This window comes from Quercus robur, chromosome 7, assembly GCF_932294415.1.
Source record: "Quercus robur chromosome 7, dhQueRobu3.1, whole genome shotgun sequence".
NCBI lineage: Eukaryota > Viridiplantae > Streptophyta > Magnoliopsida > Fagales > Fagaceae > Quercus > Quercus robur.
The window spans coordinates 19,980,690-19,993,869 of record NC_065540.1 but is presented as its reverse complement, the minus strand read 5'-3'; the positions used below and the strand labels follow the sequence as shown (position 1 = coordinate 19,993,869).

The following is a 13,180-nucleotide window of genomic DNA, read 5'->3' as shown; positions in this document are numbered from 1 at the left end:
CGGGACTAGGTGGTGGTTGAAGACTTTTTTTTTTTTTTTTTTTTTGGATAAGGGTGGTTGAAGACTTGCTGAAGAAGCTGCATAGTTAATGGATCGGTCAAATGCAGGTTATTATTTAAAGAGGAAAAAAAACCCAATTTATATTCAGGAATCATTTCAGCCCATAGCTCATTGATGATCTCAGCAGGGGCTGAGGTAAAGGACAATAGTGCTAATTACAAAAGTCAACGGCCTTTTGGGTCATGTGGCTGATCCAGCCTGGTGGGCTATTACGGTCTGTACAGGTAACCACAAATTCTTTACTTAATCAAATAGGCAAAAATGGCCCATTACCATCAATTTTCAAAATAATTTGTCCAGAAATACTGTTTCCAAACTATATAGGTAAATACCACTTTTTTAGGTACTCGAGCTTGCCAAGCTCGAGTACCATGTTTTTTTAATCCACTGTCGCCCTATATTCAAGGAGCCCTATAATGGCGTTTTTAAGCCCTATAGTGACGTTTTCGGGTCCTATAGCGGCGTTTTTAAGCCCCCATACCAGGTTAAGGGGCCCTATAGTGACGTTTTCGGGCCCTATAGCGGCGTTTTCCTGCAAAAGTTTTTTATAAGTCCCCATAACAGGTTCAAGGGCCTTATAGTGGCGTTTTTAAGCCCTATAGTGACGTTTTTTTGGCCCTATAGCGGCGTTTTCCTGCAAAATTTTTTTATAAGTCCCCATAACAGGTTCAAGGGGCCCTATAGTGGCGTTTTTTGGCCCGAAAACGTCACTATAGGGCTTAAAAATGCCACTATAGGGCTCCTTGAATATGGGGCGATAGTGGATTAAAAAAACATGGTACTCGAGCTTGTCAAGCTCGAGTACCTAAAAAAGTGGTATATTGCTATATAGTTTGGAAACAGTGTTTCTGGGCAAATTATTTTGAAAATTGATGGTAATGGGCCATTTTTGCCAATCAAATACGTAAAAAAAAAAAAAAGTACAGGAAAACTTGCCATGCACGATAAATTGAATGACTAGGGGATTTGTTAGGACGAGTAAACAATGTCTTAAAAAATACAATAATGTTATATCTTCTCCTTACATATAATAATAAATCACACTAATTAAAATTTATGGTAAGACTCACTAATCTTGTGAAATGAGGGAGTATTATATATAACATTATTGTACTCTTTACTATTGTATAGTTTTCTTGCTAGGATAAGTTTCTTATAGTTTATTTTATTGAATTTCATGTTAATTGGACCCAAAAAAAAAAAAAAATTTTGATATACCTCTTGAGGTTTAGATGATAACCCAATGGTATTGGAATACTTTATACTAGTTTATATTATCTCATGTTTATGTTTGAATTCCACCTCCCCCTAGGTACGTCGATTCACAACATAATGGTTGAGGAGAAAGCAAAATTTGATATGTTTTTTGGACACTACAGTTTGGACAATAAATTTTGATAAATTTTCATATGTTTCTAACTCTTTTTTAGGGTAAACAGATCTTATTGTTGCTCAAACCATTAATTGATTATCCTTATCCCTTTTGCATAATCAACACCCTATGAACACCTATTTGGCACTTCTCTTAACTATAGTTCGCTTAGAGACTTTGGTTGTGCCTAGTTTGTCATCCTCCAACTCACGAGTGCAATAAACTACAATCATACATTCTCAATATATGTTGCTTTTTAGGTTATAATCTTAACAAAGAAAAGGTATAGATGTTACAACTTGTAACCAAATGACTTAGGCTTTTGTCATGTTGTGTTATGGAAACATAAGATGCTCCATACCTTTCCTTTCCACAATTTCAATCTTTTGTTGATCTCTTTATTTGAGTCTCATTCTTTATGAAAAAAAAATAATAATAATAAAAAATTAAAAAAAAAAAAACATCTATAGAGGCAATTGCTCCTACTTTTGGGAGAGCCCTAGTCATATATATATATATATATATATATATATATATATATACACCCAATATGAGGAATTTGATAATACGGGAGAGGGAGGGGGGGCCTAGCATTTTTAAAAATGCCCGCCCCACTCTATTTTAATGTCAAAATTTTGAATAAATTTGTAGTAATGGTCCTTCAATTAAAAAAATTACAAACACTGTTTAATTTATTGTTGTCTAATTTATTTTCCTTTTAATATTGGCTTTTTGTCATATATCATTAATTTTTCTTGGGAAATTTAGACCTCAGTTGATAGAATTAACAAGTTTTAAATCTAAGTTGTCAATTAGATTTATTATGAATAAATCTTGTTAAAACAAACAAATATCAATATCATGTACAATGAAATAGTAAATAAGACAAGATATGATAATCCAAGAAAACTATTGAAACAAATTAGTTTCACAGTAAAAAACTTGGAGGGGAAACCTTCCCAAAAAGTAATTCACTATAGTAAAGAGAAGTTTCAGATGTAGTACAAAACCTTTGTCCTTATACTCTACAACCCCCATAGATGAACTTAAAGCAGAAAGCTTTGTGGAGGCCTTTTTTTGTGTATTGTGCGTTGGGCTAGGCTGCCTCCTACAGTAATGGACCTGAATGTTTCTGAGTAAGGGAGTTTGGACCAGTCCAACTGTAACTCAACTCGGGCCGGTTTGTGCACGAACTATGCCTCGTCTGCCAGGAGTAGACTTATCACAAGCAGAACTGTTTCAGATGAGTTACGACAAGTAGATATAATAATAATAGCAAAACAGAGTATTCTGACTATTTAATAAAAATGGCCAAGTATTCTATACTTATATAACATGATTACAATTGTGATAATGTCATTTATAGAGAAAGTAAAGGATAAAGAAAATAATATGAACTAATCAAGAACGGGCACAAAGTCAAGTTTTAAGTTTGGTCCGCAGAAGCAAAACCAAAGAGGGGAGAATGCCTCCTCTCAATGCAAATAATCTCCCAGGAAAAGACCCTGCCGTGGGGATTAATGACTTTGAGGGAGTCAGACCTGAATGGTTAATGCCCAAAAGGAATCCTTGTTATGTTTTGGAAGAGAGTAGGATTTGAAGGGGGAGAGAGGGAAATCGACCTACTGGTGCATGCCCATTGTATTATCTCTCTTTTTTCCTTAATTTCCTCTCTTCTTTCCTTTGTTTTCTCTCTTATCTTTTTCTTTTCTTTCTCTTGTTTTCTTTTTACTCTATTTTTTTCTTTTACTTCGTGAATACCCTCTGTTTTTTCGATCTTTTTTTAGGGCACAACAAGGGTCCTTTTATAGTACCTGTCGTGACCAGTTTTTTATCACTTTGCCCCTTAACCGCCTTTGTCTGGTCTAGGCGTACTTGCCGACCACCAAAGGGCTCGTCTGTGTGCCACTCACCCTTACCCGACAAAGGTAGGTTTGTTTCATTCGTCAGTCCACTATAGCACTCTTACCTTCCTCGGCATAAATGCTCTCTCTCTCTACTCTCAAGGCATGCACCTAGTGGTTCCCCCCTCAACCTTGCCTCTTTTGAGTGGTCTATCATCTTAGCAAGACGTATCTCCCAAGAGCTTAGGCAGGAACCATAAAATAGATTTTTTCCCTTCTCCCCACCACCAAACCCCCTTTACCTCTTACCTCTGGCCTATGACCCCACCATGTCCCATATTGGCTGGGTACAGGCTGGTGGTGCCTGGGCCTTGCGCATGCTTTCCTTTCAAATATGTCCAAAAATCTGCCTGCTGCTCATGCATTTGCCGTGATCTGGAGGCTCGCCGTCCATCTTTTTTGACCTCTTATGTGGGCTTTTCTTTGTTTTCCAGCTCCATTCAAGAGCTGGACTTCGTCTGATGATGGGCCTTACATTCTTTTGGCCCACTCCCTGGTTTTCTTTATTTCTTGTAATGTTGTACTGTTATTCCTGTCGTAATAACTTAATCCTGCTGGCCCTCTTTTTAAGACCAGCCGTTTATTCCTTCTCTCAATGGCTTGACATGGCCACTGTTTTGCTTTTGCTTATGGACTCTTATGTCCCTTTGGGCATCCTTGGCCTGTTTTGCTTTCTTTGGGCTTCCTCGGCCCTTTTGCTAATTCCACACTCCTATGGTCTTTTTACTAACTTCATTAGGCTTTCCTGACCCAATAACCTTATTCTTATCTTTGGGATTCATGGGTCTGCCATAAACCCCTTACTCTCTTAGTGTACATTACACTGGGCCTACGGTGGCCCTTTCTCGCTTTTCTACTTCATACACTGCCCATGGGATGCTATTTCTTTCTTTCTGGGCTTCTTTAAACCCACTTGCCTCTTTAAGACCCATTTGTTTATTTTTTGGGCCTGTGATGCATTATTCCTGCCGCTTGGACCTTATCTATTTTGTCAATTCCTTCTTGCCCTTATCATTGGGCTTTTCTTTCTTTCTGCCTGGGCTCTTACAAATGGCCCTCAACATTTAGCCCCCTGAACATATGAAACGTTCCTGCGATTCATATGTGAATGAAAAGGCGTTTCTGCCCTTCTCATCTTTTTTCTTCTTCTACTTTTCACGGGTCTTTTTTAAGCTATGGACCCGTTCTTATATATATACATATTATATATATTTTCCTTCCTGCTGCAAACAGGGTTGTCTATTCGAATTTCCCAGTTTGGCAGTTACTTTCTAAACAGAGCCGTCACTTCATTAATTTCATCCTATTCTGATGGCTGACCCGTCGCCTTCTTTCATGTCGTTATTAATGACCTGGGTATTTAAGGAGGAATCTTTCTGCACTTTAAACGCAAACTCTTTTCTTTTCCAAGAACATACACTCTCCGCCTCTTACTCTTTTTTTTTTTTTTTTTTTTTTTCAAACACCCATACCCATCTTCTCCGGCTGAGCCTCCTTATCATGTCGTCGATAAAAAGCCAAGGCTTTTCCCGCCGCAAAGCTTTCCGATATGGGCTTTATGGGGTTGTTGCAACAAGCCGGCGTTTGAAAGGTATAGTCTCATCTTGTTGCCTGTCGAACTACCGGGACCTCCATAACCTCCGTCATTTGGTCCAACGGTGGTGTACCACCATCCACACCTTCTTTTTCTCGTTCGGTGAACTCACTGTGACTCTTGAAGATGTGGCTAATCAGTTGCTCCGACCCATTCTTGGTGATGCCAATCCTGCCACCCTAGAGTTTTCTCCAGAGGAAGAGGCCATGAATTCTAGATTGCAAGTTTTTCTCTCAAACGTGTGATGTATTCTTCAAAGAAAACAATAATTATGCTTATGTTCTACATCTATTTCCGTAAAGATAGTTAAATGGGCATCATTTACTTCACCTAATAAGGGGTTTGAAGTTAGGGAGTCAAATTCGTATTAGAGACCGTTTTGGTTTGGAGAATGAAATATTTTGGCATCGGTTAGTAGCAGTATACCATTTTGGGAGTACCACTATATATATATATATATATATATGTACTCGTGTAAGTATCAATTTATCAATTTTTTATGTTTATCAACATAAAATTTAAAATTAACATATTTTATAAGCCTAAATATTAGCTTAAATACATTAACGTAATATATTAGCTTAAATAACATGTTTTTTACTGATATCTTTTTCAATTTTTTAACATTTTATTTTTTATTTTTTTATTGTATTGGCTAAAACGCCAATACCGACCGAAATACCCAAAATATCCTCAATATAGACTGGTACATTTTGGAAGAGTACCAATACTAGTTCAATGATCAGTAGACATAGTACGATATATGGTATTGACTTCCTTGGTCTGAAGGAGGTAGAAAAGGTATAGATGATAAAACTTATAGTCAAATGACTTAGTCTTTTGTCCTGTTGTATTATGGAAACATAAGATGTGGAATCTGCAGAGGCAATTGGTCCTACTTAGGGAGAGTCCTTGTCATCTTTCTAATATGAGGAATCTGGTAATACAACTACTTCAGACCTTCGTCACTTCAGCCAGGTAAGAGCTCCACATCCCACATTCATTATTTAAAATTTTATCAACTTATCATGCATTAGCAACTTTACATGAATCTCACACATTCAATGAGGCCTCATTTAACTCTTTGTGGTAACAAGTAATGAAAGAATAATTGGACACACATGCTAAAACTTAGACATAGGACTTGGTGATCTGCCTCAAGGGAGTTATTGTGTGTATACAAGACCAAAACTTGCAAATACAAATTTGTTTAGGGCTACAAGACAATTCCTTGGTGTAGAAGGAAAGATTATTTTTTATTAAAGAAGTAATGTATTTTTAGTTCAAAAGGGAATAGGAAAATAGTCTTTTAAATAAACAATGCTACAAAGAATTTGATGGCTTTGGTCCAAGGGTCATCTCTATGGGGAGAGAGAAAATTGAGTGTGAAACCAAGAGAGAAAAAAGAGATTTTCGCTTAGGAGATAGGCAAGGAGGAGAAATCAAAGTGTTGCCACCTTCAAGGAGATAGGCAAGGAGGAGAGAGCAAAGTGTTGCCTCCTTGAAGAAGATAACCAAGGAGGAGAGAGTAAGTACTGCCGCATTTGAGAAAATAGCCAATGACAGCTACGTGGAAAAAAGAAAGAAGAAGAGATGATAGCCAAGAAGGACAGAGCAAAATGATGCCGCTTTGAGAAAATAGTCAAGGAGAGCTATGTGGAAAAGAGGAATAAGAAGAAAAGAAAGCTAAAGAGGAGAGAGCAAAGTGTTGTAGCCCTCTAGATAAATAATTAGTGTGTGAAAGAAAAGAAAAAGAAGAATGTTTTTCTTTGGCCGTGAGACACAAATAGAGTATGTGTGAGAAAAAAACAAGAAAAAACAAAAACAAAAACAAACAAACAAACAAAGAGATTTTTCTTTAGTCGTGAGACACAAAGAGAGAGTGTGTGAGAGTAAAGAAAAATAAGAAAGATTTTTCTTTAGCCATGAGACACAAAGAGAGTGTGTGAGAGTAAAGAAAAATAAGAGAGATTTTTCTTTAGTCGTTAGATATACACAAGAGACATTGTAATTGATTTGAGAATAGTGAAATTGATTCAAAGTTTGTTATGTAGTTCTTCCCTTCAAGGAGAAAGAGTTTTCTACGTAAATATTTGTATTTTTGTATGTGATTGCTATTTGGGATTAATAATGTTGGTAGTAATATTATTCGGGATCCAACAATTATCACTTCTTGTCATTGAGATATTTTTAGGATGTATGTGAAGAATGTTAGTTTACAAAATTATTATTTGATAGGATAACCAAGAGTGGAGAACACTTTATAGAAAAACTGCAACAAGGTAAGCAAGTACAAGCTCAATGACTCAAACAAATTCATAAACTATTACAGACAAATCACAAGAAATTACGAAGCATATATGAACCCGATTGATGACAAAGTGGTCAATTATTTTGCAATAATATGCTCCAACTGTAAGTGGCAAGTGTAAGTTCACCTATTTGGAAGCAGTACCAACCCCAAAGCGATTTCGAAAATAGGCAATCAGTTTTTCTCTAGGAGGTAGATTTTCCTTGATGGCACTAACACTCACAAACTCATTAGCCCAATTGCAAAGTTTGGGAAATTTCTCCCTTGTCATCAACTCTACCCCCGAAGCTTCTTCAAAAACTCCAAGCCAGTAGCCTATGATGTTAGCGGCAATGTCTAGCAGTCCAACAGTCTCTCCACCAAAATACCTCTTCTCCTTGAGCTCATTTTCTAGAAATTGTAGAAGTTCAGAAGCTTCTTCCAAAGCCTTCTCATGCTCTTTCTCTTCACCCCAACAAGCTTTAAATATTGCAGACAAGCACTAAAAAAAGAAATAAAGAAAATTCCAAATTTAGTGTCACTCGCAGTCTATTTCTCTAGGTTGATAAATTACATCTCCAACAAGTGCTTATACAAAAAGCACAAATAGATAATTATTAATACATGTTTTTTCATTAGAGCCTTTGGATACGCTATTAGAATAATGATTAAATGATTAAATTAGTTATTTTTTAACTACTTAAACTTTTGAAATAATTATTAATATATCATGGTATCAAAGAAGATAATCATGAACTTGAACTTTGTTTATACAATATCTTCAATTTAAATAAATAATTTAAAAAAAAAAAAAAAAAACCACCTTTCGGCCCACATGAGAGGATTATTAGAATTATGTTGCCATTTACAATTGTTAATGTCACTACGATTTTCAAGAACTAACCCCCCCTATCCCCATTAAAAAAAAAAAAAAAAAAAAAACATGAAAAATCATGCCTCTAGAATTATATGTCATTTAAAGTCATGCTTAATAATCCCATATGCCCTCTTTATTACTATCTATCAAAAAATAATAAGAAGAATAAATAAAAGTACTAAATTGGCTCCAAATTAAAATAATAATAACCAAAATGTAAGGTTGAAATTTACCGTGGACTCAAAATATGAGTACCAAAATAGTATTTTTATTAGAAATATAAAATTAATTATACCACATTTTCAGGTTAAAACTAAAAAAATAAATAAATCAAATAAATTAGAAAAAAAAAAAAAAAAAAAAAACTAAATCATGCTGACTTTATTTTTTTACATTATAAATTTACAATTTGAAGAAGTTTAAGAGTAAATGATATTTTACCTTCTCGTCTATGAACTTGGCCCAAAATCGTGCATTGGCTCTCTCGTAAGGATCTTTGGACAAGATGGGACTGTCTTTCCAAGTCTCATCAATGTATTCGAGAATAACAAGTGACTCAGCGACAGGTTTTCCATTGTGTACGAGCACAGGAATCTTCTTGTGAACAGGGTTGTATTTGAGGAGGGAAGGGCTCTTGTTGGTTATATCTTCTTCAATGTATTTGTACTCAATTCCTTTCAGTTTCAGAGCCATCTCTACTCTGCGACTAAAAGGGCTTCCCCACGCACCAAACACCAATACTTCTTCGGCCATAATGACACTCTTTGTTCCTGCACTTTACGGAATTTGTAATAAGATTCAAAGGCTTGGCTCTACCTCCTGCGTCTGATGCCCTTTTATAAAGCCTAGGCACAATGGTTACTTGGAGATTAAGCCTTTGGCTGTTTGTATTATTTTTTTGTTTCTTGGTCAATAGGTTCTAGAATGCGGGACTAGGTGGTGGTTGAAGACTTATCCCGTTTGGATTCAAATGAATCCAGCATTTTCAGAGTCTGCATTTTCTGAATTTTTTTTTTTTTCAGCCGTACTATTTGACTAAGTCAATCGTGAACAGTATATTCATGTACTGTTTACGAACCTACAAATTTCACTTTTTAGCAACCTTTTCATTAAAAATGGATCTCACGATACTATTCACACATTTTAAAATTATTTTATTACAGTATTTTCAATTTCAGTTTTCAATTTCAACAAAAATAAGCTCAATCTAAACAGACCCATGGTGATAGACTTGCTGAATATGCTGCACAGTTAATAGATTGGTCAATTGCAGGTTATTATTTAAAGAGGAAAAAACCCAATTTATATTCAGGAATCATTTCAGCCCATAGGTCATTGATGCTCTCAGCAGGGGCTGCGCTAAAGGACAATAGTACTAATTACTATAGTCAACAGCCTCTTTGGTCATGTGGCTGATCCAGCCTGGTGGGCTATTACTGTCTGTACAGGTAACCTCAAATTCTTTACTTAATCAAATACGTTAAAAAAAAAAAAAAAAAAAAAATTACAACAGGCAAACTTGCTACACATGGCATGGACCCTAAGCACGATAAATTGAATGAGTAGGAGATTTGTTAGAAAGAGTAAACAATATCTTAAGAATACAATAATGTTATACCCTCTCTTCACATATAATAATGAATCACACTAATTAAAATTTATGGTGAGACTCACTGATTGTGGGAGATGAGAGAGTATTATATATAACATTATTGTACTCTTTACTATTGTATAGTTTTCTTGCTAGGATAAGTTTCTTATAGTTTATTTTATTGAATTTCATGTTAATTGGACCCAAAAAAAAAAATGATTTACCTCTTGAGGTTTAGATGATAACCCAATGGTATTGGAATACTTTATACTAGTTTATATTATCTCATGTTTATGTTTGAATTCCACCTCCCCCTAGGTACATCGATTCGTAACATAATGGTTGAGGCGAAAGCAAATTTTGATATGTTTTTTGGACACTACAATTTGGACAATAAATTTTAATAAATTTTCATATGTTCCTAACTCTTTTTGAGGGAAAACATATCTTACTGTTGCTCAAACCATTAATTGATTATCCTTATCCCTTTTGCATAATCAACACCCTATGAACACCTATTTGGCACTTCTCCTAACTATAGTTAGCTTAGAGACTTTCGTTGTTTCTAGTTTGTCATCCTCCAACTCACGAGTGCAATAAACTACAATCATACATTCTCAATATATGTTGCTTTTTAGGTTACAATCTTGAACAAAGAAAAGGTATAGATGTTACAACTTATAACCAAATGACTAAGGCTTTTGTCATGTTGTGTTATGGAAACATAAGATGCTCCATACCTTTCCTATTCCACAATTTCAATCTTTTGTTGATCTCTTTATTTGAGTCTCATTCTTTATGAAATAAAAGAAAAATAAAAAAAATAAAACATCTATAGAGGCGATTGCTCCTACTTTTGGGAGAGCCCTAGTCATATATATATATATATATATATATATATATATATACACCCAATATGAGGAATTTGATAATACGGGAGGGGGAGGGGGGGCCTAGCATTTTCAAAAATGCCCGCCCCCCTCTATTTTAATGTCAAAATTTTGAATAAATTTCTATTTATGGTCCCTCCCCCTTCAATTAAAAAAATTACAAACACTCTTTAATTTATTGTTGTCTAATTTATTTTCCTTTTAATATTGGCTTTTTGTCATATATCATTAATTTTTGTTGGGAAATTTAGACCCCTGTTGATAGAATTAACAAATTTTAAATCCAAGTTGTTAATTAGATTTATTATGAATAAACCTTGTTAAAACAAACAAATATCAATATCATGTACAACGAAATAGTAAATAAGACAAGATATGATAACCCATGAAAACTAATGAAACAAACTAATTTCACAGTAAAAAACTTGGAGGGGAAACCTTCCCAAAAAGTAATTCACTATAGTAAAGAGAAGTTTTCAGATCTAGTACAAAACCTTTGTCCCTAAACTCTAGATTCCCTATAGATGAACTTACAGCAGAAACCTTCTACCGCTTCAAAACCTCTGAACTCTTCAATATAAGAACGCCACCCTTTTGCACAGATCCCAGTACGTGACTAACTCCAGGAACTTGAAGAAGGTTGTTGGTTGCAAAGTTTTTCACTTCATGTACAATGAAGATCAAGAAGTACTTGGTTACAAAACCCTAAGGCGCAAAAGATGTAGTAAATTCTTGCAGAGAGAATAAGGCACTGGTTCACTTTCTGCATGTGTTCTCCATGTATAACAACCTTTAAAATAAGTCTTATATATATAGGTTTGTGAAAAAAAAAAAAAAAAAAACCCTACACATACATGTTAGCTTGGGCCAAAAATCAGATTTGAAAATCCTGATTTCGTAGACCTCGACAGATTTAGCTTCTGTCGAGCTTCTATCGAGCTTTGTTCTTAAATCTCGATAGATATTGTTTTTGTCAAGGTATCTATCGAACTTTAATGAACAGTTTTTCTTCACTTCTTTCTTGGTCCAATCTTCATGGATTTAATACTTGACTTGAACTCTTATTTCTTGAAGTATTAAACTCATCCTACATCTACCCAATTACAAGTAAAGTGCATTTTGTCAAAAGATTAACCAATTACATAAAATATGTCATTAAAAATTTTAATTAAGAGCATTTAAAGCAAACATTTATTTATAAAAATAAATAAGTAAATTTATCTCTTTAGCATGAAAAAATTCCAAAAATAAAGTCATGCATTTATATTGAGAGAATTAAGGATACCGGAATAAAATGATTCATTTAGTTTGGCCCCCCTTGAGAAAATTTCTGGCTCTGCCATTGAATTGAACTACTTCAGACCTTCACTACTTCAGTCAGGTAAGAGGGTAAAATCTCCATCATCACACATTCATTATTTAAATTGTTATCATGCATTAGCAACTTTACACAAATCTCACTCATTATGCCCGGCCTCATTATTTAGCCCTTTGGGGTAACAAGCATCAACATTGGTGGTGCCAAAAATTTAGCAATTTGGCACCACAAAAAGCCACTTTATCTCTTTTAACTTACCATTTCACAACTCACTCCACGTCAATGCTCTTATTTTCACGTCAAATTTAAACACTAATCATTTATTTATTATTTTTTCTCTCTCTTAATCTCTATCTCTTTGTCTTCTCTTCAAACTAAATCCATTCACAACATCACCACCAGCCACAATCCACCATCTCAAACTCAGCCACCATCAACCATGGATCCACCACCATAAACCCAGTCACGATCCACCGCAAAACCTATTAACCAAGAAAAAAAAAATCCATTAACCTCAAAATCAAAACCCATTCATCAACAGAAAACCCATTTGCCTCACGCTCAGACTTAGAGCTACAACCAAAAACGACGCCGTTGTAGTTGGTGGCAATAGTGAAAATTTCAATTTCAACTTCGATTCATTCCTCTCGGTCGACTTCGTCTCATGCCATTGATGCCTCACCAATTTCAACTCGCCTCATGCCATTGAGTTCGAAGAAGGCGATGCTAGTGGAGTTGCTTGGGAATAGGGTTTGGGCATGGTGGGGGATTGCGTTATGGGCGAGATGGCTTGGCGACTGGGTGACTGGGAGAGAGATGGGTCGGCAATGGGGCTTGGGGCGACAAGAAGGAACAAAGATGGTTGACTAAATAGAAAGCTTAGGTGAGCTGCAAGTTGAGGAAAAAGGATAAATCAGAGAAGGGTAAGGGAGACGGAGGACTAGGCTTTGGTGGATGAGAATGGAGGAAGAGAAAGCTTGGATGAGATTGTGAAGAGAGTGAGTGGAACTATGGAGTGGAGGGGAAAAAAAGGAAAAAGAAAAAAGGAAATAAATATATTTTTAATGGGAGAAAGAATAAAATATATTATTTTCTTTTAACATTTGAGCTACAGTGCACAACTATAGATGGTTATGCACTGTAGTTGAGTAGTTAAAATTTTTACGTATACCATCTCCAATGTAGCACACTTTTTGTATATTGTGGTGCTAAAAATAGCAATTTAGTTTTTTAGCACCACCAGTACTAATGCTCTAATGAGTGAACAATTGGATACACGTGCCA

General features: G+C 35.3%; 1 protein-coding gene and 1 long non-coding RNA gene across 2 annotated transcripts in view; one reads left to right on the top strand and one right to left on the bottom strand.

Annotated features, from left to right (window-relative positions):
• The window catches only part of LOC126692694 (uncharacterized), a 32,070-nt gene extending 24,542 nt beyond the window's left edge, over positions 1 to 7,528 (top strand). The window contains exon 2 of the long non-coding RNA XR_007645063.1: positions 7,434 to 7,528. This is a non-coding gene — a long non-coding RNA (uncharacterized LOC126692694). The remainder of the gene's footprint in view (positions 1 to 7,433) is intronic.
• LOC126692688 (glutathione S-transferase U8-like) lies at positions 7,146 to 8,986 on the bottom strand. The gene is made up of 2 exons (XM_050388385.1): positions 8,539 to 8,986; positions 7,146 to 7,722 (listed from the first exon to the last, which is right to left on the bottom strand). Exons 1-2 carry the CDS (start codon positions 8,848 to 8,850, stop codon positions 7,369 to 7,371), a joined length of 666 nt encoding a protein of 221 aa, XP_050244342.1. The 5' UTR covers positions 8,851 to 8,986; the 3' UTR covers positions 7,146 to 7,368.
• Positions 8,987 to 13,180: the final 4,194 nt, after the last annotated feature.

Coding starts and splice junctions, on each gene's coding strand:
- LOC126692688 (XM_050388385.1), bottom strand. CDS start 8,850: ATGGCCGAAGAAGTATTGGTGTTTGGTGCGTGGGGAAGCCCTTTTAGT. Junction 7,723..8,538: donor CCAAGTTCATAGACGAGAAG/GTAAAATATCAT, acceptor TTCTTTTTTTAG/TGCTTGTCTGCAATATTTAA.